At 37.0% G+C, this 27,551-nt stretch overlaps 1 protein-coding gene across 11 annotated transcripts in view; it reads right to left on the bottom strand.

The window, feature by feature from the left end:
- Positions 1-481: 481 nt before the first annotated feature.
- ASB3 (ankyrin repeat and SOCS box containing 3) overlaps positions 482-27,551 on the bottom strand; it is a 192,521-nt gene continuing 165,451 nt past the window's right edge. For all 11 annotated transcript variants that reach the window (XM_057301308.1, XM_034953132.3, XM_055107944.2 and 8 more), the window contains 2 exons: positions 24,396-24,526; positions 482-1,196 (listed from right to left, as the gene is read on the bottom strand). In XM_057301308.1, the coding sequence (XP_057157291.1) occupies positions 1,009-1,196; positions 24,396-24,526 (319 nt within the window). In that variant the 3' untranslated portion in view covers positions 482-1,008. The remainder of the gene's footprint in view (positions 1,197-24,395; positions 24,527-27,551) is intronic.

Raw genomic sequence — 27,551 nt, 5'->3', positions numbered from 1 at the left:
CCTCCCAAAGTGCTGGGATTAAGGGCGTGAGTCACCATGCCCGGCCCCTTTCTTTCTTTAAAGATGGTGCCACAGACATGCCCCTCTCAGTCTCCTGATTAAAATACTAATTGTGCTAACATGCCCATTTATCTCAAAACTGAAACCATTTTTTTTCCCAGCTGAGCACATCTTTGAGTCTAGGGCTGTTCTTGCCTTTGCAGATTAGAATTGGGTTGGTTGGTTTTGTTTGTTTGTTTGTTTTGCCAAAGAATGAAAAGAAACTGGAAGGGAAAACCCAGCAATATGATTGATTTTCTATGTTCTTTCAAAGTAATTTTTTCCTGTGAGTTTACATGTGAAATGGCAATGAGTATCAATTCTTCATAAAAGTGACTGAATTACCCTGGGGCAGAGGTTGCAGTGAGCCGAGATTGCACCACTGCACTCCAGCCTGGGTGACAAAGCAAGATTCTGTCTCCAAAAAAAAAAAAAAAGTGACTGAATAGGAAAACATGTTCTTTAATAAACATAAGAGATAGTCAAGTCTAAATAAAATAATAATGATAATAATAACAGATTCTACACCACAGTTGTATACACTTCCAGTGAAGCTTTATGCATTCCATTCTGAGCTCCTAGTACCAGGTAAACACAAATCATAGGTGGAAATATGCCATGTTTAGCACTAGAAGCAACATCACAGTTTATTAGCAAAATAAAGCAGAAAATGATCAAAATGATCAGGTAAATAAATATTACAACATATAATGTACTGGTGATGAAGCTGCAATAAAGTAATATAAGTGAGGTTTACAATTTTTTTTTTTTTTTTTTTTTTTTTTACTGGGAAGGCTAGTTGTAAACATAAACATTCTCACTAAACTACTGGCCCCCCAAAACCTAACCTATCTCACAATCAATAATCATCTTTTGACTATAAAATCATAAAAACTTGTACTCTGTGGCTCTTTTGTCTCGATGATTTTTCAGAGAAAAAAATTAGCTGTGTTAAGTAGTTTCACTGATTTATCCATCTTGAATAGCTGCCAGTTCTGGAACCTCATACATCCTCAGAACGTCTTCATAGAGCAAATAATTATGTAGGCTTCTGGGAAGTGGCAGCTGACTAATATAACTGTCAGACCGTAGACGTTCTGATTTTAGACTGGACCGAATTTCCAAACGACAAAGATGGGTCAGGGATGGAACACTGGCTGGAGAAACAAAAAAAGCAAGGTGAAACTTTTTTAAACAGAAAGATGTAATAGCACATAAAGGTAAATTCTTTTTTTTCCCCCAACTCTTAGTAATAAAAGTGATATATTGCTTGAAAGAAGACTACTTTGAGTCAGTATGACCACAATAAACCTTATTTATTCTTTTCTACAGCCTTCAACTGGCTCATCTCCCTTCAGTTTGTTGGCCACACATTCAAAGTCAGTATCCAGGGCCGCAAACACTAAATGCTCAAATTCTAAAGATCTGTTAATACCTGCACTTAAGAAATAGATGAACCAACTTTAGAAATGGTAGAAGCTCACAATAGCAAATGCTACCTTCCTCTTAATCTATTTCATTACAAATGGTTTCCAGACCTATCACATCAAGTGAATAGATGTACAGCTTCCAAGTTTTCCTTTTTATCCATAACATAAAATGAAAATTTTTAATTGACTCTGAGAGAAAGGGAGTATTTACTGAGTGCCTTCTATGCCATAAGCCCATGTACTTCACTCAAATTCTCTTTTTATCTTCATTAACTTCATGAAGTATATATTATCAGGCTGTTGCAGAAATTTAAGAAAACAACTTTCCAAAGTCACAGAGCTAGTAAGCAGCAGAGCCAGGATTCAAACTCAGATCTATCTGAACCCAAAGCACGTGTGTGTGTGTGTGTGTGTGTGTGTGTGTGTGTGTGTGTGTGTATCTGGCAAGGCAGTGCAGCCAAAAGCTAACTACCAATTAAAGGACAATTCAAATGCACATAATTAAGAACTGTATGATAGGCCAGGCGCGGTGGCTCATGCCTGTAATCCCAGTACTTTGGGAGGCAGAGGCAGGCAGATCACCTGACGTCAGGAGTTCAAAACCAGCCTGACCAACATGGTGAAACAACGTCTCTACTAAAAATACAAAATTAGCTTGGTGTGGTGGCACATGCCTGTAATCCCAGCTACTAGGGAGGCTGAGGCAAAATAATTGCTTGAACCTGGGAGGCGGAGGTTGCAGTGAGCCGAGATCATGCCACTGCACTCCAGCCTGGGCAACAAGAGGGAAACTCCTTCTCAAAAAAAAAAAAAAAAAAAAAGAATCATATGATAGCAGTTTCATTTTCCAAGATGAAAAGTGTTAAATAAAGAAGTTAATGTCTGCTTTTATGTGAATCGGACCTAAAGCCTTTTGTTAATTCAAGAAATCTTTTATAAATCCTTGTGAAATTTAACAATGATGAACAGACCAGGATCAGAGCATCAAAGACAAGTACTATCAAGAGCACAGCTGATACCAGACCAGCTAGTCTGATTCCAGGTATAGGGTTCTTTAAACTCTAATACCCATAGGGCTTGAGACCAATTAATTCTTTAACATCTTCAATATCTTCCAAGCCACAGAAGTTAACTCATCATCGTTTTTAGTTTACTAGTTTAGGTTTAGTTTAGTTTATTCAGAATTAAAGAAATCACTCAAACTGGTGTTTCAAAATGCCAAATAAGAAAGCAAAAGTTATCGATTTTGTACATAAAACCTAAGTCTAAGCTGGGCATTTTCTTAAATCATGAGTCATAGATTCCCTATTATAAATAATAAGATTACAGTATCTATAGTATATAGCACGCACATTTATTTCTAACTTTTTTCATATCCATATCTTACTTAAATTTGACACTTTTCTGTAAACTTAAAGGAGAAATGATGGTTCTCACATGAAAGATGGGAAGACACAGGTAAAGGGGCCACTGGAGGAAGTTGCAGGAATACATATGGAAAGCAGGCCCAAGCTGCAAACACCACAGTTTTCCAAAGGTTTAAGTAGATTGACTATGTTCAACTATCAAGTATAAGGAAGCCCTCTTAGTAGGATCATGAACAATAATTGGTCAGTTAATAGAAACTCACCTTAAAGCAGGTGACCACAACACCATACGTACTTTAAACATTCTAATTTAAAATGGATACATGAACACATCTAGAATGCAACATCTATGGCTTGCAGTTTATTTATGTATTTTTTACTCACCACTATATAAATAAGGACACAGTTTCACTTTCTTTGAGTTACAGCATGGATTTAAAGGCATGTATGAAACAAGGTGAGTGCATAATCCTTCCATATTTTTACAGGTTTTTTTGCTTTCAGTTGTCGTAGCCACGTCTAATTCAATATCTATTTCTGTTCTGTGCTTATCTTTATCAAGTCTTTTGCATTCTACTTTGCCTTAACAGCAACAATGATTCTCTTTTCACACTCATAATTCATTAGCTTGTGCAATCTGGAATTATTTAACTACAATAATATGCACAATGTAATAAAAAGTTTCAGAAATAAACATAACTGCTGTTTGGTAAGCACACACCTCTGCTGGTAGGAACACTGGCATTCTAGAGTGTAGCTGGCCAGCTGCAAACACAGAGCATGCCAATGGACATAGTCAGATGGAAATGAAAGAGAAAATGACAAGACTGTTTAATCCAGTGTGTGTTTTTAAAGAGAATTTCTACTTATATTCAGTTAGAGTTTAACAGGCATCTGTTAAATTGAATCTCTTCATTCTGCACATTCTTAGGAACATGAATACTTACTACACAACCAGAAGGAAGATAAAGGATGGCTGTGCAACCCGGAGGAGAGCTGCTCACATGGAGATAAGGGATCCTTAATGATGCTCCAGCTTCTCAGAGTGGACAGACTACACTGGCTTAAAATTCTATGGGCTGACTGGGAAGATTCCTCCAGATACCCTAAAACTTAATGTAGTGCTGACCAGCTTTTCTAGATTATGTGACTACATCACTGGAGGTCTATCTTTAAAGCTTAATAAATCATTTGTTTATGCTAATTATGTGTAGAAGCTTAACCATTAGTGATCAAGCCACACTAGACCAGTTCGCATTTGTTAGGAGAAGTTTAACTGACTTGCCCACTGAGATGGGGCACATCAACAACATAGCTGTTGTTAACTAGATCTCAATGATTTGACTCCCAGTCCAGGGTTCTTTAAACTATGATAAGCTCAATATAATTCTCCAACATCTTCTAAACCACTGAAACTATCATAAATTTCAGAATATCTTTTCATTTAATAATAAAAAAGGAAAAGTATAGCTACTTCAGGTATTGGTTCAAATTTTAATTGCACCATTTTGGTTTTCCTTCTAAGAGCACAACAGATCACTGGCCTAATGAACAATTTAGAGGTAAGAACTATGTTCAGCTGAACTGAGGGAGTGTTTCATGTGTAGATTATTAACACAGACAATAATATGCCTGTCAGTGCCATTTTTGTTTAATATGCCAGTAAATACTAAGGGAATTTTATAACCATATATGCAATATTTCAAAGCACACAAAATCCCTATGAAAGTTTTAGTGATGCATAGTTATTTCCAGACGTGTTGCCACTAGGCTAGAAGATCAAGCCATGCCTTGAATTTATAATACGAAAAAGGCCACAGAAGCTGTATGTAAAACATACTTTCATGAAAACCTATTAAAACTATATTTTAGTTTTATTAAATACATCTCCATGTTCTTGGATTATGGCAGTGATTGTAACCTAGAAAATGACGTCTGAAACCATGCTACACTTCTAAGTCACTTTTCTGACCCAATCATTTTTATTCAATATGTTAAACTTAGTTTATCCATAGATCTATTAGCAGATGAGTAATATTTAACTTTTAATTCCTATACAGAATTCCTCTATTTTGTTCATTTTGTTATATGTACTGGCAGAACAATCAAAATAGAAGACTACATGTTGTTATACAAAGTTTTGTTAAAATCAAAAGCAGACACAATGATCAAAATAAACGTCACAATTCTTAATTCATTATGCTTATAAATGCCAACTTTACTATAGCACAAAACTATATCTATATCATACACACCCACTATATTTTCTACATTCATCTCTAGCCTTCCCTCAGGCCAATGTTCAAACAACCTATCTGCCTGAACTACATTTCTCTGGTTCCTTTGAAATGTTTTGCACATCAAATGCATTTATCTGACTTCTGAGACACCTACTACCATTTTTATTTTCATCATTAATATATTGTCTTTTTCGTTGGTTTCCATCCTTTTGTTCCCAATTTTTCTTAATTTACTTGTGTTGTCTCTCTCACTGACTATAACTAAAACCGCTAGAGAAAACACAAAAAGCAAGTCCCTGAGAACTCTGAAAAATAAGTAATAGATTAGGACATGAAGTCAAAACAATAGGAATGGCCAGTATAAAGGAATGACCAGTAGAGGCAATTAATGGATTAAATGGAAAAGCACCATCTAGTAGTAACACCTGTGCTGGCGCTGAGGTGCCACTATTAACTAGCTGTGTGACCTTGGGCAAGTCATCTAAATATTCTGACTTTCAGTTACCTTTCCATAAAATGAGAATAATGCCTCATCTACAAAATGGGCATAATGACACTTCCCTGCATCAAAAGGCTGTTGATGATGTTCAAGTTGGAACACATTTGCAAAAGCATTTTATAAAGTGAAATACCACACAAATCCCAGGCACCACAGAATCTAGTGATCTCCAAATGTTTTGATTACACACTAAATTAGTAAAGTCTCTGACCACAGAATCCAATATATATTTTACATATAAATTACATGTATACTATTAACCAAACATTATTTGTACTATAAAATAAATTAAAATAAGCCAATATAAAATAAGATATATACTTTAAATAATTTCATTTTTAAAGGTATAAGACTCCTTTAAATATTAATATTTTAACAAGAACAAGGTGATTGACTAGGCTTTACTAATGTAATTCTTAGTGATCTAGCAATTCAGAGTTGGTTCTAAGCCCAGTTTATTCTGATACATGGATGTAGCTGAAAGAAGGTCGAAATGGGAGAAGTACACTGTGGCTTAGCTGAACTAAATCAGGATTCTATCTAGCCTATCTAGCAATTATGAAAAAGTTACTGTCAAAATTCATCTGGTAAATTTCTATTTTTTCCTGACATCAATCAGTTTATAAGCTAATCAGAAAGTTTTGCATTTTTACTAAATGGAGTTCAAAACAAAGGGGAACTATTTCCAAGTGTTTTAAGTATGTCAATGAAAGAGTTTTTCCAGGTGATATATACTACTTTTCACAAGAAAATCACGTAACAATAAAAATATTTCCTAGTACCTATTTTCAAAATCATCTCCACATAGCAAAAGTTTCTTTCATTGCTTGGCTTTAACTTGCGTTGCAGGGCATGGAGGGGAGTTCCTTTCAGAAGGCAGTTACTTCTCACTCAGTTAAAATGTCATCTCTTCCCTAAATCAACAGAATTTTTACAAAATACGTGGTAGGTTGCATAGCTATTTATCGCCAAGAAAGAAAAAGCTCAAGAAAATTGGAAAAGCTGTATTTTTGTAAAAGAAAAGCACATAATTTACCTTTGAGCTTAAGGGTTCTTTTATATATTGTATCACAGACAATAAGCAAAACTTTGGATGTATAAACAATAACTATGGTCACTCCCACCTCATTATAAAGTACTGCAAAGACTCTAATATATTTTAAAGGTCATGCTTTAGGAAAGTATCCACAGTGATACTACTTCGTGCAATTCTGGATTCAACTCTTCTCCTATACTAGCCTATGAATGATGTAGTAAACTCATTTCATGTTATCTCCATTACCTTACATTTGGAGAAAAGCAGCCACCACTCCTTCAATGGTCATTCTTACATAGCCTTTCCAAAACACATCATTCTGTTAAATAAGCCATTACTGTTGCCAATACAGGCATACACTGCGTAAGGATATTTTAGTAAACGACGGACCACATATACGATGGTGGCCCCACAAGATTATAATGGAGCTGAAAAATTATTATTATCTAGTGATGTCACAGGTGTCATAACATCAACTAATTTTTTTATAAATTTAGTGTGGCCTAAGTATATGGCGTTAAAGTATACAGTAGCATACAGTAATGTCTGAGGCCTTCACATTCACTCTCCACTCACTCATTGATATCACCCAGAGCAATTTCCAGTCCTGCAAGTTCCATTCCTAGTAAGTGCCCTATACAGATCTACCATTTTTCATCTTTTGTGCTGTTTTGTTTGTTCATTTTGTTTTGTTTTGTTTTGAGACGGAGTCTCACTCTGTCACCAGGCTGGAGTGCAGTGGCACGATCTCAGCTCACTGCAACTTTGCCTCCCAGGTTCAAGCAATTCTCCTGCCTCAGCCTCCCGAGTTGCTGGGATTACAGGCGCCTGCCACCATGCCCAGTTAATTTTTGTATTTTTGGTAGAGACAGGATTTCGCCATATTGGCTAGGCTGGTCTCAAACTCCTGACCTCAGGTGATCCACCCGCCTCAGCCTCCCAAAGTGCTGGGATTACAGGTGTGAGCCACCGCGCCCGGCCTATGCTGTATTTTTACTGTACTTTTCCTATGTTTAGAAACACAAATACTTACCAATGTGTTACAACTGCCTATAGTATTCAGCACAGTAACATGCTGTACAAGTTTGTGGCCTAGGAGCAATAGGCTATACTATGTAGCCTCAGGTGTGTAGCAGGCTCTACCATCTAGTTTATATAAGAATACTTTATAATATTTGCACAATGACAAAATCGCCTAACAAAGCACTTCTCAGACTGTATCCCCGTTGTTAATACACCTCACTGTATCTCTTTTCTGGTGCATTTTTCCTTTAGCAGCTCTTAAAAAATTGCCTATTCTCTCACTGAAAGAGAATCTTAACAAATACCCTAAGTTGTAACATGTTATAAATACCACAAATCTCCTTCCAACTTAGTATACCAAACTTTCTATCTGCAGGTTTTTTTAAAAAAAAACTCTGCTTTAATGCTTTAGCAATGTTTTCTATGCTCGTTTAACAACATTTGCTAATAAGGAATGCATTTTGTTTTGTCCTCATATTATTTCAGCCAGTTTTACTGTGGCAGGAAGAACATGAGTTTCCCCAATGGTCTGTGACTTTTTGTCTTTTGCTATTGAATAAGAAAACTCAAGAAGAGTTCTAAGCCTTTATCATTATGTTTAGTAAATTTTGTAAAAAATAATGCACTGGGCATCCTAGGACTTAAAACATTGAGAAAAAAAATCACAGGGTTTGCCCTCATGTTCCAAATGTGTAGATTAGAGTGTCTTGCTGAGTATGGTTCTTCCATTAGCTAATTATCTCAAGGCACACTACATGTTAAGGACAAGGCTCACTGTTAAAGTAAAGGTGAGACTATATTTTAAAAATTTTCTTGATAATTTTATATTTGTCAGTTGCAATTAGGTGGTAGTCATTTTTATTTTAGCTCTTTTTAGCTTTTAAAAATTTTTATTATTTTATTGTACATATTTAAAGTGTACAATGTGAGGTTTTGTATGCTTATGTTGATATACCTACCATAATGAAGTGATTACTACAGTCAAACAAACATTAATATACCCATTATCTCATATAGTTACCTTGCTGGTGTGTGTGTGTGTGTGCGTGTGTGTGCCTAAAATTTACTATCTTGGTAAATTACCAGTACACAACACAGTATTTTTAACTATAGTTCTCATGATCTCTAGAACTTCCTCATCCTACATAACTGCAGCTTTATACCCTTTGACCTACATCTTTTCATTTCCCCACAACCATCCCGCCTTCAACCTGGTAACCCAGGTGGTCATCATTTTTATCACATAACATGCCTGGTAAATAACAAGAGAATGCAGCTCTACGATGATTATGTTGGTTCACTTGTGCTTGCACTTTTAATATTATCTACAGAAAATACTACTTCTTTACAGAAATCGTTTTAAGCCACTTGACCAATTTGTGAGAAGTGGTTAAATTAAAACTACAAAATATCATTATAGGTGCACTAAGCAATCACATATGAACAAAAATTCACTATAGCACACCACAAATGTGGTGGCACAGTCAACCCCATGCACCCGACTTTGGGAAATCCTGATGTAACCCCTACGGATATGTAGGTACAAGGCACTGGGCCATGTATGCTAAGTGGGGGATGGGAAGAGAGATAAGTCCTCGGGAATCCCCATTCTGCCATGAACTCTGTATAGAACATTCTGCCTCCCCCTCTTCTCCTCACAAAAGCCTGATTCTTGCAAGGAAATTACTTCCTTGGCCAATTTTGAAAATACAATCTTCTCATTTTCCATGCCTTGCTACACCTGTTGAAAGGTCTGGGGGGCAATGTTAGCATTCTTATACTTCTTGTGCACCACTTCAGATCCACGCTTCTGTCGTTAAACTCCAAAAGACACCAGTTTCTATTCTTCCAGAGTTTGCTCTCCCTTATTGCCACACCCAATCTTTAACATCATGGAGACCTCAGGTCCCAACTCCTCCCCTATCTCATCCTTCAGGTCCCATCCTTTCTCATTTCTTTTCCTATCTAGACTGGATTCCATGGGCCCATCACTTCAATTATTTTATCCTCAATTCCTTTATCCCTGTTCTGACAATACCCAGGATCAATCTAACCATTTTGCTTCTGCACCCCAATACAAAGAAAACTAAGCAATGCTGGAAAATACAACTACATGAACTGGTTCCACTTCCAACCTCTACCAGACCTGCAGGGTTTTGCTCTGCAAATCTTTCAATGGTTCTCAATTGGTTTCCCACAGCAACCATTCCAAAACACCAAGTCCCCTACCCAATTCTCACTTCAATCTCCTCCTTAGCAAGACTTTACTCCCAACTTCACAGTAAAAACTGGTCTTATGGGCTTTTTTTTCTGAGCTTCCAATCCCCAAGCTACAAATTTATCTCTGTCCACCCCATCCTCATCTTTCTTCTCCATCTCAAAGAAATGGGTCTACCTGAGGCTAATCCCGTCTCCAACTGGCCTACACGAAATTTCATTACACAAATTATCCCTTTTGTCTCTCAATCTTTGATGTCGTTTTATAAACTGAGACCCTCTTGATCTATAAAACATGATCAAGCTCCTCCCATCTCAAAAAGAAAACTCTGCCACAACCCTGAATCCTTCCCTTTTAGCCACTGTACTAATCAAAGAACTATGTTCACTTTATTTTTTCATTCACATAATTTTTTTTAATTTAATTTTTAAGTTCAGGGGTACATGTGTAAGTTCATTACGTAGGTAAACTTGTTTCATGGGGGCTTGTTGTACAGATTATTTTGTCACCCAGGTATTAAGCCTAGTACTCATTCGTTATTTTTTCCTGGTCCTCTCCTTCCTTCCACCCACAACATAGGCCACAGTGTCTGTTGTTCCCTTCTACGTGTCCCTAGGTTCTCATCATTTTGCTCCCACTTATAAGTGGGAACATGTAGTATATGGTTTTCTGTTCCTGCATTAGTTTGCTAAGGATAATGGCCTCCAGCTCCACCTCTGTTCCTGCAAAGGACATGATTTCATTCTTTTTTTATGGCTGCATTGTAATCCATGGTGCGTATGTACCACATTTTCTTTATGCACTCTACCACTGATGGGCATTTAGGTTGATTCCATGTCTTTGTTACTGTGAACAGCACTGCAAGGAACATATGTGTACATGTGTCTTTATGACAGAAAGATTTCTATTCCTATGGGTATATACCCAGTTATGGGATTGCTGGATCGAACAGTATGTCTGCTTTTAGGTCTTTGAGGAATTGCCACACTGTCTTCCCAACGGTTGAAGTAGTTTACACTTCCATCAACAGTGTATAAGTGTTTCTTTTTCTATGCAACCTCGCCAGCATCTATTATTTTCTACCTTTTAGTAATAACCATTCTGACTGCTAAGAGATGGTATCTCATTGTGGTTTTGATTTGGATTTCTCTAATGATCAGTGATGTCGAACTTTTTTTCATATGATTGTTGGCTGGATGTGTGTCTTCTTTTTAAAACAGAGTTTATTTTTATTTTTAAAACTTTTTTATTTTTAAATTGTGTGGGCACATAGTAGGTGTATATATTTATGGGGTACATGAGATACTTTGATACAGGCATGCAATGCATAATAATCATATCAGGGTAAATGGGGTATTCATTGCCTCAAGCATTTATCCTTTCTTTGTGTTACAAACTATCCAATTATACTCTTTCACTTGTTGAAAAATGTACAATAAATTGTTGACCTTAGACACCCTATTGTGATATCAAATAGATCCTATTCATTCTAACTATATTTTTGTATCCATTAACCATCCCCACCTCTCACCAACCATCCCCACCTCTCACCCCTCATCCCCACTACCTTTCCCAGACTTCTACTTTGTATCTCCATGAATTCAACCACTTTAATTTTTAGCTCCGTAAAAAAGTGAGAACATGCTAAGTTTGTCTTTCTGTGCCTAGCTTATTTTACTTACTATAATGACCTCCAGTTCTATCCATGTTGTTGCAAATGACAGGCTCTCATTCTTTTTTATGGTTGAATAGTACTCTGTCGTGTATATGTACCACAGTTTCTTTATCCATTGATCTTTTAATGGACACAAGTTGCTTCTAAATCTTAGCTACTCTGAATAGTGCTGCAATAAACATTTCCTCTTCAATATACTGATTTCCTCTCTTTTGGGTATATACCCAGCAGTGGGACTGCTGGATCATATGGTAGGTCTATTTTTAGTTTTTTGAGGAACCTCCATATACTTTCTCCCCTTCTGTGGGCCGTCTCTTCTCTTTGTTGACCATTTCCTTTGCTGTGCATCAGGAACTTTTAAACTTGAAGTGATCCCATATGTCCATTTTTGTTTTGGTTGCCTGTGCTTGTGGGGTATTTCTCAAGAAACCTTTGCCCAGTTCAATGTACTAGAGAGTTTCCCCAATGTTTTCTTTTAGTAGTTAGAGGTCTTAAAGTCTTTAATGCATTTTTATTTGATTTTTGTATATGGCCAGAGATAGGGGTCTAGTTTTATTCTTCTGCATATGGATATCCAGTTTTCCCAGCACCATTTAATAAAGAGACGGTCCTTTCCCCAATGTATGTTCTTGGCACCTTTGTTGAAAATGAGTTCACTGTAGGTTTCTGTATTTGTTTCTGGGTTCTCTATTCTGTTTCATTGGTCTATGTGTCTGTGTTTATGCCAGTACCAGGCTGTTTTAGTTACTATAGCTTTGTAGTACAATTTGAAGTAAGGTAATCTGATTCCTCCAGTTTTGTTCTTTTTGCTCACGATAGCTTTGGCTATTATGAGTCTTTTGTGGGTCCATATAAATTTTAGGATTGCTGGCTGGGCGCGGTGGCTCACGCCTGTAATCCCAGCACTTTGGGAGGGTGAGGTGGGTGGATCACAAAGTCAGGAGTTCGAGACCAGCCTGGCCAATATGGTGAAACCTCGTCTCTACTAAAAGTACAAAAAAATTAGCCAGGCATGGTGGCACATGCCTGTAACCCCAGCTACTTGGGAGGCTGAGGCAGGAGAATTGCTTGAATCCGGGAGGCAGAGGTTGCAGTGAGCCGAGATCATGCCACTGCAGTTCAGCCTGGGTGACAAAACGAGACTCCGTCTCAAAAAAAAAAAAAAAAAAATTAGGATTGCTTTTTCTATTTCTGTGAAGAATGTCATTGGTATTTTGATAGGAATTGCATTGAATCTGTAGATTGCTTTAAGTAGTATGGCCATTTTAACAATATTGATTCTTTCAATCAATGAACACGGAATATATTTCCTCTTTTGATGTATCCTCTTTAATTTCTTTCATCAGTGTTTTACAGCTTTCATTGTAGAGATCTCTCACTTCTTTGGTCACAGTAATTCCTAGGTATTTTATTTTATTTGTTGCTATTGTAAATGAGATTAATTTTTTATTTCTTTTTCAGATTGTTCACTTTTTGCTTTTATTTTGAGATGGAGTCTTGCTCTGTCACCCAGGCTGGAGTGCAGTGGTGCGATCTCGGCTCACTGCAACCTCCACCTCCCGGGTTCAAGTGATTCTCCTGCCTCAACCTCTTGAGTAGCTGGGATTACAGGTGCCTACCACCACGCCCGGCTAATTTTTGTATTTTTAGTAGAGATGGGGTTTCACCATGTTGGCCAGGCTGGTCTCGAACTCCTGACCTCAGGTGATCCACCCACCTCGGCCTCCCAAAGTGCTGGGATTACAGGTGTGAGCCACTGCGCCCAGCCTGTTCACTGCTGGCATAAAGAAATGCGCCAACTTTTGTATGTTGATTTTGTATCCTGAAAACTTATTGAATCTGTTCATCAGTTCTAATAGGTTTTTGGTGGAGTCTTTAGGTTTTTCCAAATATAAAATCATATCATCTGCAAACAAGGACATTTTGACTTCTTCCATTCCAACTTGGACGCCCTTTCTTTCTTTCTCTTGTCTGACTGCTCTAACTAGGACTTCCACTACTGTGTTGAATCATAGCGGTGAAAGTGGGCATCTTTGTCATGTTCCAGATCTTAGAGGAAAAGTTTCAAGTATTTCCCCCTTTCACTATGATATGAGCTGTGGGTCTGTCATAAACGGTGTTTACTGAATTGAGGCATACCCGGTTTTTTGAGGGTTTTGTCATGAAGAGATGTTGAATTTTATCCGATATTTTTTCAGCATCAATTGAAATGATCATATGGGTTTTGTCCTTCACCTTGTTGATATAACGTATCACACTGATTGATCTGCATATGTTGAACCACACTTGCATCCCTGGGATAGATTCCACTTGGTCATGACGAATGATCTTTTAAATGTGTTGTAGAATTCGGTTTGCTAGTATTTTGTTGAGTATCAATATTCATCAGGGATACTGGCCTGTAGTTTTTTTTTTTTTGGTTTTGTTTTGTTTTGTTTTTGATGTGTCTTTGTCTGGTTTGGGTATCAGGGTAATACTGGCCTCATACAGTACATTTGGAAATATTTCCTCCTCTATTTTTCAGAATAGTTTCAGGAGGATTGGTATTAGTTCTTCTTTAAATATTTGGTAAAATTCAGCAGTGAAGCCATCAGGTCCTGAACTTTTTTTTTGCTGGGAAATTTTTATTACAGCTTCAATCTTATTACTTGTTATTGGTCTGTTCAGGTTTTGGACTTCTTCATTGTTCAATCTTGGAAGATTGTATGTGTCGAGGAATTTATCCGTTTCTTCCAGGTTTTCCCATTTCTTGGCATAGTAGCTTCTAATGATCCTTTGAATTTCTACGGTATCGGTTATAATGTCTTCTTTTTCTTCTCTAATTTTATTTGGATCTTTTTTTCTTACTCTGGCTAAATGTTCGTTAGTTTTGTGTATCTTTTCAAGAAACCAACTGTTTGTTTCATTGAACTTTGGTATTGTTTTCTTTGCTTCAATTTCATTTATTTCTGCTCTGATCTTTATTATTTCTTTTATTCTAGTAATTTTGGGTTTGGTTTGCTCTGGCTTTTCTAGTTCTTTAAGATGCATCATTAGGTTATTTGGAGTTCTTCTACTTTTTTAATGTAGATGCTTTAGCTATATCATTTACAAATTTTAAACCAGTGTCTGATACACAGCTGACATGTAATCAAGGAATCCACTAATTAAGGAATTAATAAATAACTAGATTCGTACATGCCTACCAATAAATATACTTCCATGAAAGCCTCTCTTCACTGAAGACTTCTGCCAGTGGTCCACATTTGGCACTAACTAACACTACAGAGTGGTTAGAAGTTCTCAAATGGACAGACTATGAGAAGCTAAAGCTTCTGTCCTAACCACTTTTCCACCTTCAATTATGCCACTCTACCTAATCATTTCAAACCAAGTTCATTATTATTGCTTTTACTATTCCTGATAGTAAATAATTCCTAATTCATGAATAAAGGAGATTACCAGAATTCGATTTAGATGAACAGTTTTAGGATCAACCATGATGATTCTCATGGTTCTCACTGATTATGAGAAAGAGCATTTCATTAAAAATGTATTGTCAATGGAAGCAACTAGACAGAAGCTGACCTCCCATCAACCAATCTTCAAACACTTTTGGATTTAGCCAGTTTATCCTGGGTAGTCCCACTGTCTTCTCGCCAGTTTATAGGAAACATCTCATGGACTTAAGCTGAGAAGATATTTTTCTGATCAGATGAGGAGAATGTGAAAAATGCTCTTCTGTTTTTAAAGGGTGCACTCTCAAAAATCTGCAAATGCAATGCAGTTTGAGAGGTAAGTACCAGGTGTTAGGAAACCTAATGAGACCCTTAATGTAGCCAATATGTAAGAGAGAGAGGAAATGGTTAGAAGAGTGTCAGGAAACATAACGCTGAGGAGGAGATTATTTAGAGATGAATTACTACAAGTATGAATCAATAACGTTAAAAGGAGCAGGGGAGGAATGTTAGAGGATCTTAATGTCTTGGAGAAAATGTTGGCACATCTGTGAAGTGTAGTATTTAGGAAAACAAGTACTAATATGCAGTACTCATGGTGGGACAGCACGGGGAGGCATGGAAAGGGCCAGAGTATGAAGAGCCCTTATATGCCTTGCTAGAGTTTGACCTTTACTCTGGGAGAAATCGAGTTCTTTTACATTCTCTTTTTTAAGGGGCATGGTATATTCAAACACATTTTATTTAACAGTGATTTTCAGAATAATAGAGGCTGAGCACTCAGGAGTATACTGAAGTCAAGTAAGTCAGAAATGATCATTGCAATCAACAAAGGCAGTAGAAGAAGAGATGGAATAAGAAGAATGGATTTGGAGGATAATTACAAAGTAGAACTGACCATATATGGTAACCTATCAACTGTAACTAATGTTTCTCCAGAAATGGAAGAACTTTCTCATCTACAATTAAAGCAGCTGCGCAGGATCACCAAACTAAGGAACTACTTGTCCACCTTTCCCCCACCAGAGAAAATAAAAAATGTCATCATAGAAGACAGTCTTTTTATGTTTCAATTTTATTTCTAACTTAGCATATTCTAACCTCCTAACCTTCCCTGCTACAGTTTTGTGGCCCATTATCTTAACAGCCACTAAGAAGCAAGTCCAAAGAAATATATGTGGTATGGAAAGACCACCTTATAAAAAGATGAGGATTATGGCAAGTGACTCTTTCTCGATCTGCATCTGCTATTTCTTTGTCTCCTCCAGATGAATTCTGCACCAACTATGAACCTCTATCCAAAAAACATGAACCATGTTACAAAGAATTTTTCCCAAAATCACACACTCTAGAGCAGATCACACATTTAACCTGGACAAAGGGCACTGGCTGACATTTCACACAATCTAGTCCTTCTTTATGTAAGAAATGGTGGGTCTTAAAATTCCACAATCTCCAATAGATACAAATGATCTGTTCTTAGAGGCTTCATCCAGTGCCTTGGGCTGATCCTGTATGGAACTGTCACATGGGAACTCCTTTAAAAAGGGTCATGACAGATAGAAGAGGCAAGAGGGATGCAGAAGTGAGGTTCTGGTGCTACCTTTACAACAGCCTTTTTAAAGCCGCGTTATTATCACATGATTCTGCTCCCCTTCCCTTTCTGAAGTATCATGGAAGAAGCCTCTTGAAGTGCTACTCTCTATAGCTTCCTTTGATCATCTTGAGAACCAACAGGAAACTTGGGCAAAATGAGAGCTCTCATGATTGGGTTAGTTCTACTTCTGGATGGTTATTTTAATTTTTAAGGTTCTAAATTCTGTAATTCAGGCCAACCAAGAAAGACAAATCATAGAGAAAATAAAAGTATATCTCATTTTCAAACCAAGGACCATGAACTCTGCATTAACCCCTTAACAATTTTTCACCCACTGCCCCCAACACCCTCCTCAGAGCCACGGTTTTGTGCCTTTTATATATTGGTCACCTTTAATTTTTTCATGTTCAAGGGAGCTGTCATCTAAGCAGCTACAAGAAACCTTTCCTTCTAATCTTGTTCAGTTCCCTAAGAAGCTAGATGATATTTAACACTAGCTTTTTCATAATACTTATTTCAGACAGGAACCTAGTAAATATCCTACAGTGAATAAATAAAGTAGTTATGTGGAAAGAGTGGGATGGGCTTTCAAACCAATACTGGTGATCTCATACTTAGAACATGTAAAAAAAACACCTCTGTTTACTCTAAGGCCATAATTTCTCCTTATTTATTTATTTATTTATTTTTTGAGAGAGACAGAGTTTCATTCTTGTTGCCCGGGCTGGAGTGCAATGGCACAATCTCGGCTCACTGCAACCTCCACCTCCTGCAGGAGAATCAAGCGATTCTCCTGCCTCAGCCTCCCGAGTAGCTGGGATTACAGGCACTTGCCACCACACCCGGCTAATTTTGTATTTTCAGTAGAGACAGGGTTTCTCCACGTTTGTCAGGCTGGTCTCGAACTCCCAACCTCAGGTGATCCGCCTGCCTTGGCCTCCCAAAGTACTGGGATTACAGGCATGAGCCATGGCGCCTGGCCAATTTCTCCTTTCTTAACGTACCAACAGACATGCTGATAACTTTAAAATAGTTTTAACAGCAAAATGTCCCAGCAAATGTGAGTACAACCCATTAGTATCTAGTTTAATAAGAATTTCCCCACAAAAACAAAACCCAAAAAACTTGGATTAACAAGAGGCTATGTGAAGTTAAAATTGTAAGTGGGCAGTTGGAACCCTGTTAAAATGTCAAGTTTAACTATAAATTTCTCGCTAAAAAAACAAAAACAAAAACAAAAATCCCAGTCTGGCTCTTAAATCTAGAAATAAGGTAGAATGTAGGCAATGTTAACCAAGGCACGAATCTGCTAAACTTGTGAAGGTCCACACATGGCTGGTGTCTGGGAGGTTGAAAGTTTCCAGCTCAACAAATGAAAGGTCATGTGTCCAGTTTTTTAAGATAACAGGCAATTACTGATTGAGTTCTTAGTAATACTGCCTCACCCAGGTGAAAAACATTCAGAGGAAATGAATCTAGAGTTAAGAACTACTGTGAAGAATGGGCTCTGATTCTCACTAAATATTTAGCTTTATTAACTCTATGATCATGGCCCCCATGATAGACAAACTGCACAGTTTAACCCATATATTTTAAAAGGCCCACTACTGCCCCACTTCCCACCAAACTTAGTTTATTGAACATGTCCTTTAAAAACTGTAAGTTAGGGCTTTGCATATTAATGTTTAAAATAAGGAGCAAGTGGTGAGTTATTGCACCATAGATCACTCATATAAATACTCTTACCAAGTATATACTGCTCCATTATTTGTAGCTCTTTTTTTATCTTTTAAGAGACAGGATCAGGCTCTGTCATCCAGGTTGGAGTACAATGGCATGAACACAGCTCACTGCAGCCTTGATCTCCTGGGCTCAAGCGATCCTCCTGCCTATGCCTCCCAAGCAGCTGGGACTACAGTCATTCACCACCATGTCTGGCTAATTTTCTTATTTTATTTTGTAGAGATGAGGTCTTGCCATGTTGCCCAACTGGTCTTGAACTCCTGGCCTCAAGCAATCCTCCCACCTCGGCCTCTCAAAGTGGGATTACAGGCGTAAGCCACCACGCCTGGCCTATTTGTTGTTTTTATTGACCTTTCCTTGGTCACTGACTCTGGGATAGGATCTGGTTGTAAGTTAACTTGGCTATAGGCTAGGTTATGCTATGCTAACAAATAAACCCGAAAAACCAGTGTCTTAATACAACACAGGTTTACTTCTTGCTCATGCAAAATCCTCTGCAGGTCAGGCAATTCTCCTAAAATGACACTTGAGTGTCCCAGGTGTCAACCATCCTGTGTAACCACCATCTCAAACATGAGCTTTCAAATTGCTTCAGCAAGGAAAGGGAGAGCAAAGAGTGCTTACATGCAATGGTTTATGCTTTGACCACTTGCCTCAATCATGTAACAATCAAAGCTGAAAAATCCAGTCTTTCTTTGTTCCAGGGAAGATAAAAATGAAATGGAACTCAGTTAACTGAGGTCTGTCTTTGCCACAATGACAAGATCTATTGTGAAAATGATAGGAGGTAGCTACTATTACCATCTCTTCTTATAATTGAGGAAACCAAAGCTCAGGGATATAAGTAACTTCTCCATAGCTAGAAAGTGATGGAGGCTCTCAGCAAACTAACACAGGAACAGAAAACCAAACACTGCATTTTCTCACTCATAAGTGGGAGTTGAACAATGAGAACACATGCACACAGGGAGGGGAACATCACACACTGGGGCCTGTTGGGAGGTGGGGGGCTAGGGGAGGGATAGCATTAGGAGAAATACCTAATGTAGATGATGCGTTGATGGGTGCAGCAAACCACCAGGGCACGTGTATACCTACATAACACACCTGCACGTCCTGCACATGTATCCCAGAACTTAAAGTGTAAGAAAAAAAAAAAAAAGGGATTTGTGGTACACAATTATCCCTCTAGGACCATATAAACCAGATTACAATGGCCTGAAATAAATTGATCTAAATTTTTTTTTTAATTTTAGCCAGTAAATTTTAAATATGTCATAAATTCTTTATTTCCATGAAATTTTAAAGAGGGTCTAGTGCTATATTAAGAGTTAAAAAAGATAAATCATGTCAAGTTTAAAATGAATAAATTTGGGTAGTCAAAGGAAAAAAAAAAGAGAAAGTGATGGAGGCATGTCTATTTAATTCTAGAGCTTCAACCTTTAACCATTATATTCTGTCTGCTGTTCATGCAGAACCTGCACCAGAGCATTACCATAAGGTTGAAGTCAGCAGAAAAGTTAAAATTTTTCTTTGGCATAAAATAAGGTTGTGTTCCAACTCTCATCTTTTAACAAGTGACTTAATGATATGTTATAAACTGAGCAAGATACATGTTCTTGCTAAAGAAAACAGAAAAACAAATATTCTTTTAAAAACTAATAGGTTTTATTATCCTAAACTAGAAATGGCTTTAGCAGACAACTGGAATGCTAGTTCATTATTATCAGAAAGGATTACAGACCAATGATTCCTAACCCTAAGCTTTGTTTCTGCATCTAACAATCTCATAAAATAAATTATCATATGTAGTTACCTTGGTGTACTTACCACAGATGATTTATCTTGAAGGGCATGTGAGAAAAGAACATTGCTCAAAACTAGGGCATTGCTCAAAGTTTCAAGGGAAATTTTTGCTTAAACTGGATACTTGCTTAGCCCACCATATTTAGCTAGGAATCCTCATAATGTTCGTGGAGTACTTACCCTACCACAGATCAACCTTCATTTTTCATTTTTCTTTTGCTTCTACTTTGAAGATCAACTGTTACTTAAACATATGTTCTCAATCCAATTTGCAATACAAAATATCTGCACTCTGATACTTCTTAGGTAGTATAACTTTGAACTCATTGCTATGTACTACTACTAAAAACTAAGCTGAAGCTAGGCACAGTGTCTCATGCCTATAATACCAGCACTTTGGGAGGCTGAGGTGGAAGGATCACTTGAGCCCAGGAGGAGTTCAAGAGCAGCCCGGGTAACATGGCGAAACCCTGTCTCAACAGAAAATACAAAAATTAGCTGGGCATGGTGCCACATGGCTATGATCCCAGCTACTCGGGAGGCTGAGGTGGGAAGATTGCTTGAGCCCAGGAGGTAGAGGCTGCAGTGAGCCATGATCATGCCACTGCACTCCAGCCTGGTCAACAGAACAAGACCCTGTCCCCCAAATAAATAAATAAATTAATTAATTAATTAAATTAAAAACTGAGTTGAGACATACAATATTTAGAGAGAACTGCTCAAAAGGCACACAGGCCATCCATTTACAGATATTCTAAAATCTAGCTCTTGGTCAAGTCATAGCAACAGAAGTCTAGGTACCTGAACCACACTGTAATGACTACGTAAGAACTGCTTTTACTGAATTGTACTTTGGTATGATAACAACAGTCCATGTAAAAGAAAGTCCCAAGAAACCACAGCTACCAAGACATTGTCTAGGAAGCTATAACAGCATCCAAAAAAATCTATTCTGAGGAATGGGTTTATTTTATCTTATGAACCCAGTCACCTAGTGTCAGTGACAACAGAGCTCAGAGCCAAATGTACAGCCTGTCAATAGACAAGTATCAAATTCCCATTGCTACGCTTTCCCTGACTCCATTTTTTATCTATCCCCTACCTTCTTTTTTTCGTTTTTCTTTTCCTTCTCCTTTTAATTTCTGTTTTACTGTTTTGTGATAATATATATGTATTATATAAACTGTTTTAAATCCTTTTCAGAACAAAGCAGGGAAACACAGAAATAAAAAGATCAAGAGAGTTTCCTGGGGTCCTTTAAAGGATCCCTTCTAGGATCCAGATCCATTTGTAACACTCTGGATAGAATTATATATATCTAATCATTAAAGGTTCAGGACGAACTAAAGCCAAGTGCTTTTATCTATAAGAATTTAATTACTTAGACCTGACCAGGAGTTGGCAAATTTTTTGAGTAAGACATCTATTGCTATGTGGTTAGGCTGATGTTTCTAAGAGGTATGTAAGAGGCACTTGATTAAAAGATTGTTACTGAAACTGCAACCACTCAGTAAATTTTACCTGGTATACATTTCCTTTCTGATGCTAGAAACTTTTTGAAGACAAATCTGACTCAATGATTAAAAGATGAGAAGCAAGAAATGCGTTGTTACTTTTGTTTATAAACTACCATGGCAAGTTGCTACTTACTTAGGGAGGAAAAAGGGGAGGAAAGAATAATTTTGACCAAGTACATGGCATCTCCAGGACTTGAAAAGGGCTCAAATAAAAAATAGGAGAAAAATCTTTCCCTAGGGATACATACTGAATACTGAGTGGAGCTAGGAAGCTAGGAATTATCTAAGAGTTTACTAACAGTGGCAGAGGTGCAAGAAGTATCTTTTCAAAAAAAATTTTTTAATATATTGATAAGGCAGCGGTTGTTAACATTATGATAAGTTATTGGAGGAAGAGGGGTAAAAGCAAGAAGGTCAGTTTTGTAAAGAGGTTAATCAAAGAGTTGTCCTGCTAGGTTTGAGCCCATTAGTATTAAAACCCTGATCATGCTTCTGCTTACTAGAGATCCTGTAGCTCAAAATCCCGGTAAAGGAGGGAGTCCCGATGACCAACATACAGAAATTGAGCATCCTAAAAACTGATGAGTAAAGGGTGCCCCCAAGAGAGTCCTGAATTATAGAAAGGAAGAGAGTCACAATCCCATCTGAAAGCCAGGCAACTAAGTTTTTCTCCCAGTCTTACTAAAATTCCAGCATTGTAATGGTACCTACTGTCTGCAGAAGAGGAAGCACCAAAGAATACCCTGAGAGACCAATGTAAGCAGGAGGAAGAATACAAGCTTTCCCCAAGCAGGTTGTAACAAGGAGAGGGATAAAAAGCCTTTCCACGATAGGACAACACAAGAGTCACTGTGGATCCAGATTTCTCAACCTCGGCGCTACTGACATTTGTAGCCCGATAATTATTTAGTGTAGGAGGCTGTCTTGTGCATTGTAGGATGCTTGGCAGCATCCCTGGCCTCTACCCCTTAGATGGCAATAGCATCCCTAACAATTGTGACAACCAAAAAAATGTCTGCAGACATTGCCAAATGTCTACAGGGGGGCAAAAATCACCCCTATGCTATGGATGAAATAACAAACAGCTTCCAGTGTTAACTCGCTCTCTTGGTAAACAGCACTCCCAAACCACCTCATCTCCTGAACCAGGAAACAGAGACAAAACAGAAGAATTTGTAGGAAAAATAATAAGTTCAATTTTGCATATGTCAAGATGTGAGATAGCAAATGGAGATGTCCAAAAGATAGTTGGGATAAATGAGACTGGAAACAAGAAAAGAGGGCTTGGCTAGAGAAACAAACCAGAAAACCATTAGCTACATTAGCTCAGAAAAAGCCTCTGAGAAAGGTTTTCTTGAATCTTCAGCCAAAATAAAAATCTCTCAATAGATGATGATTATTACCCTACACAAACTCTACCTAGTACTTAATTAAACAAGAAGCCCTTGATGGATTTAGTCTACTGCAGGGTAATGCAGTACTCAAGCACAATTTTTACCTTCATCTGGACAAACTTGCCATATGTTAAGGTCTTAAGGGTAAACTCTCATATATCCTTACTAATTGATATGTAGCAATAATTTTCCCATTTGGCATATGCTTCCTCTTTTGACTCTTTGTTCTCAAATCCATTGTTCCATAGTCTATCTGTTCTGAACAGATATTTGTTCTCTACTGCTGCAGATACATAATTAGTAAAAGCAGACGCAATTCTCAACATTAAGAGTTACACAGAGTGAGTTTTCCAACATTATCATTAAAGAAATTCTATACTAGAAGGCTCAAAGACTCCAAATCAATTCTTTTTCTTTAACAGAAACCTCTCTTAACAGTTTGAATACACCTCAGTTCAAAAGCCTATTTTCCTGAATGTCTGTTTTTGATTGAGAAAATTTACCTAAATGTAATTTTCCAAAAATTAGAAGACACATTTCTACATATGAATAAGTTCACTTGTTAAAAACCTATTCAAAATGTTTTATGAAGAGTTACATTTCATGTAAAAATAGCAGTGAAGAAACAATTTTCCTAACTTAAGACATATAATATAGTTAACAAAATATAGTCAAAGCAAAATAAATCTGAAAAAGTAAATAGGGATAACTTTGCATATGTTATGTTCAGTTTAAACTTGTTCCCTGTGCAAAATCTTCCCCCACTGTGTTTTCTTTCATTTTTTCAACTAGCTTAAAAATTTTTTTAAGTGAGGTAAGTTGAAATTTTGTTCTAGAATAGTCTTTTAAAATATCAACCAGTTCACAGAACGTGCACTCAGCTTATCTCCACAGTTATACCATACCAACAGACTGGTATACATTCAGTAAGGATATGTATAAAGAATGGTTACATTTCCTTTTAGATATGATAAAATATTACACAGAGAACATAAATCCACAGACATTCCAAAGAGAAAAATTAAGTTTAGCATTTTTCTGACCACAAAGTACAGAATAAGCAGATTTTTAGGACCTACTTTTGTGTATATAATCCTTATTAAAAATAAAAGGATATCATAAAATTAAAATATCAGTAAACATCTGCTTTTCTTTATATGTTCCTTAGGATAAGATTATAAAATCAAATATGATTTTTACTGAAGGGAATTACTAGCCATCCCCTAACAACCCCATCTTTTCCTCACATAAGAAAATGCAAATTATGTCTAATTTGTGTTCACCAATGAATCTTATCACTTAAAATTACAACACAGCCAGAGAAGCAAGAGAAGGAAAAGTAGTGAAGTGTGTTTAAAACTTATTCTTTCTTACCAATATGTTGCTGTAGAATCCAAGCGTTTGAGGCACGAGCAGAGAGCATCCTTTCAACAGCTGGTGCAAGTGTCTTCCAATTAGTAAACTCCAAAGTGAAGATAAGGGTGTCAATGCTGACTGAGTCAATCCTATGTTAGCAAGATGTTAATATAATATTAGAAACAAAACATGCCAAGGGTTCGTACTTGAAACAAACACCACATACCTATTCTTACAAAATCTCAATGAGGAGGGCAGACAGAAAACCAGGGCATGTTAAGGATTTATGTAACTAGAGGCAAGATCAGAGGATATTAAGAATCATCTACAGGTTCCTATTAACTGAATTGACTTTCTATGTAGCTGTCTAAGAGATGACAAGAGGAACCTCAGAGAGAGTAGGAACTTTCCTTCTCATGGGTGACAGCACCAGTGACATCAGCGGATTTGCCATTATTTCCTCCCATTTGGACTATCTTGCCAAATGTAAATTGACCATCCTTATAGACATATAATTTAATAATCCTAAAAGGATAAAGCCCAAACACCCCAAGTTATCCCTAAACTGAGTGTACAAGTGTACAAGTATGGCTTGTTTCTGCCCAACTCCCAGGGATGCACAGCTGTTCTCCTCTAAGAACCTTCCCCCCATTATAAATTCAGCCCTAAACGATATAACAGAATAAGACTTGTCTTTAAGGACTGAAAGAAGGGGTTCCAAACAGGCCTTCCTCTGTTCTTTCAAAATAACGTCAGATTCCCTACCAACCCACTCAAAAGAGGCTAACCCAAAATTTATAAGCACTTGAAACCTAATGGAAAGAGCACTGGCTTACACCGCATATTCTCACTCATAGGTGGGAATTGAACAATGAGATCACATGGACACAGGAAGGGGAATATCACACTCTGGGGACTGTGGTGGGGTGGGGGGAGGGGGGAGGGATAGCATTGGGAGATATACCTAATGCTAGATGACGAGTTAGTGGGTGCAGCGCACCAGCATGGCACATGTATACATATGTAACTAACCTGCACAATGTGCACATGTACCCTAAAACTTAAAGTATAATTAAAAAAAAAAAAAAGAGCACTGGCTTAAGAAAAGTCTTGATGTTTAATACTGCTTCTGCTACTTATAAACAGGTTGCCTGAATTATTTAAGCTCTAGCTCCTGCTTTTTAAAATGAGAATAATACATAAGCTGCCCATTTCAGGGAACTATATGTGAAAATAATATGAGATAACATAGTAAACATACTTTTAAAACTATAAAGTATTATATGAAAAATTGGTATTACCAGAAACGATTTGAAAACTTCAGTATTATATTTTTAGAAGCTTTAAAATTTAGTCAAACCTTTAAAAGAACTCTAAATCCTAACAAGATTACTTATCCTGTATTCAATTAGACCCCCCCTACCATCACAATGGTTGGAGAAAAAAAAGTCACTAGGGCTTCTAGTAATTACTACCAAAACAGAAATTCTTCTCAAGGTCACCTCTTTGGAGGTATTACTGAGCAACAACAACTGAAGAAGGAAAGGAAATACAAGGAAAGAAGATAAACTGAATAACAATCTAAGCTCATCATCTCAAAGACACTTCTGGTAATTTGGAGTCAAAATATCTTTGAAATGATGGACTAAAGATTATGAAAATTATTTCCCAAATTCTTAATTCTCCAATAAGCAAACATCTAAGGAAGAACTTAAAGTATAGCACAGATGTCTTGGGAAAACATTTTATTTCTCAGCATATCTCAGTGAAATCACAACTTATCAGAAATACTGAGGATAAATGAAATGATACAATATATTCAAAGACAAACAATTTCCTTGACTTTCTAGGGGTCCCAAACCAAAGGTTACTTGGTTCTGGTTCTTTATTTTTTTTTAACGATTTCATTTTTCTGCCTTAATGCACTTTAGGTCTTACTGTGACCAAACACAAAGTCATTTTTATGCAGTTATCTGAACACATACATGACAAGTAAATCTGTTTGCACAGTTTAGTTAATATAACGGTGAGTTTATTTTACCAGCACTGATAATGCCACTAAAAATGTATTGTTACTTTACTACAGTGACCATTACATTGCATAGACCAGTTGTACAATCATAAACGAGTGACATTTAATCAACTAAATGCACAAATGACATTTATGTTCTATTATCCCATTAAATGGGGGTGGGGTGCGCAGGCAGAGGAAGACTTAGTCTTGCATTTAAATATTGTGACAGGCAATTATTCAGTCAGATACATTTTCAAGACTGTTTAAGACAAGCAATACCCAGAAAATGTTTATAATTTACGTGACAAAGATTAAGCAACAGACCTACATGTGATATAAATAACAATCAAAATCCACTTTAACAACATATTGGAATTTTTATAGAATGTTTCTTATAATAGCTCTTTGAATGTAAATTTGATCAAAGAAAGCAAAACATTTATCATATGCAGTGTAAACGTTGGCTTTACCCATTCAACAAAAAAGATCAGTGAACAAAAATTTGACCATGTTAAGCATTTTCATTGCTAAAGTTAAATTTTCCACTGTATTTTTTCTAATGAATATAAAGTAACCAAAGTTACTCCTCAGGAGTAAAAAACATGTAATTGGCATTCTCCATTCAGAATACCGAAAGTTTTACAACTTACTTCAAAATAGTTTCTACTTTACTAGTTCTTAATGCTTTTCTATTTCACATATCCGATAAATACAGCACACACCCAATGGCTTATTGCGACAAAAATTCTCAACTGTTCACAAGTGGGGGAAAATGGGGGAGCAGTATCAGAATCGGGAAAGGGGGTATCGATAAATTACATAGCCTTCTAAGAGAATGAAGCTAAATAAATCCTTCTGCCTCCAAGTAGTCCATTTAGTTGGCTGGGGAGGAAGGAAAATAGGCAATGTTTGATTTTTTCCCCCTGCTTAGGTTTTTCCTAATTTAGGAGCAGGAAGAAGCAAGAAAAATTGGCACAAATCCCTCAGGTTAGGCAAGGGATTAAGGATTACTAAAATTGAGTAATAGAACTATAGATAGCCCTCCACATCCTAAGAGTCAACCAATGGTAGATTGAGAATACTAACAACAATAATGAAAAATAACAATACAACAATAAAAAATAACACAAATTTAAAAATACAGTACAACAACTATTTAC

This window comes from Pan paniscus, chromosome 12, assembly GCF_029289425.2.
Source record: "Pan paniscus chromosome 12, NHGRI_mPanPan1-v2.0_pri, whole genome shotgun sequence".
NCBI lineage: Eukaryota > Metazoa > Chordata > Mammalia > Primates > Hominidae > Pan > Pan paniscus.
The sequence above is the reverse complement of the archived record's forward strand: the minus strand, read 5'-3'. Positions and strand labels throughout refer to the sequence as shown.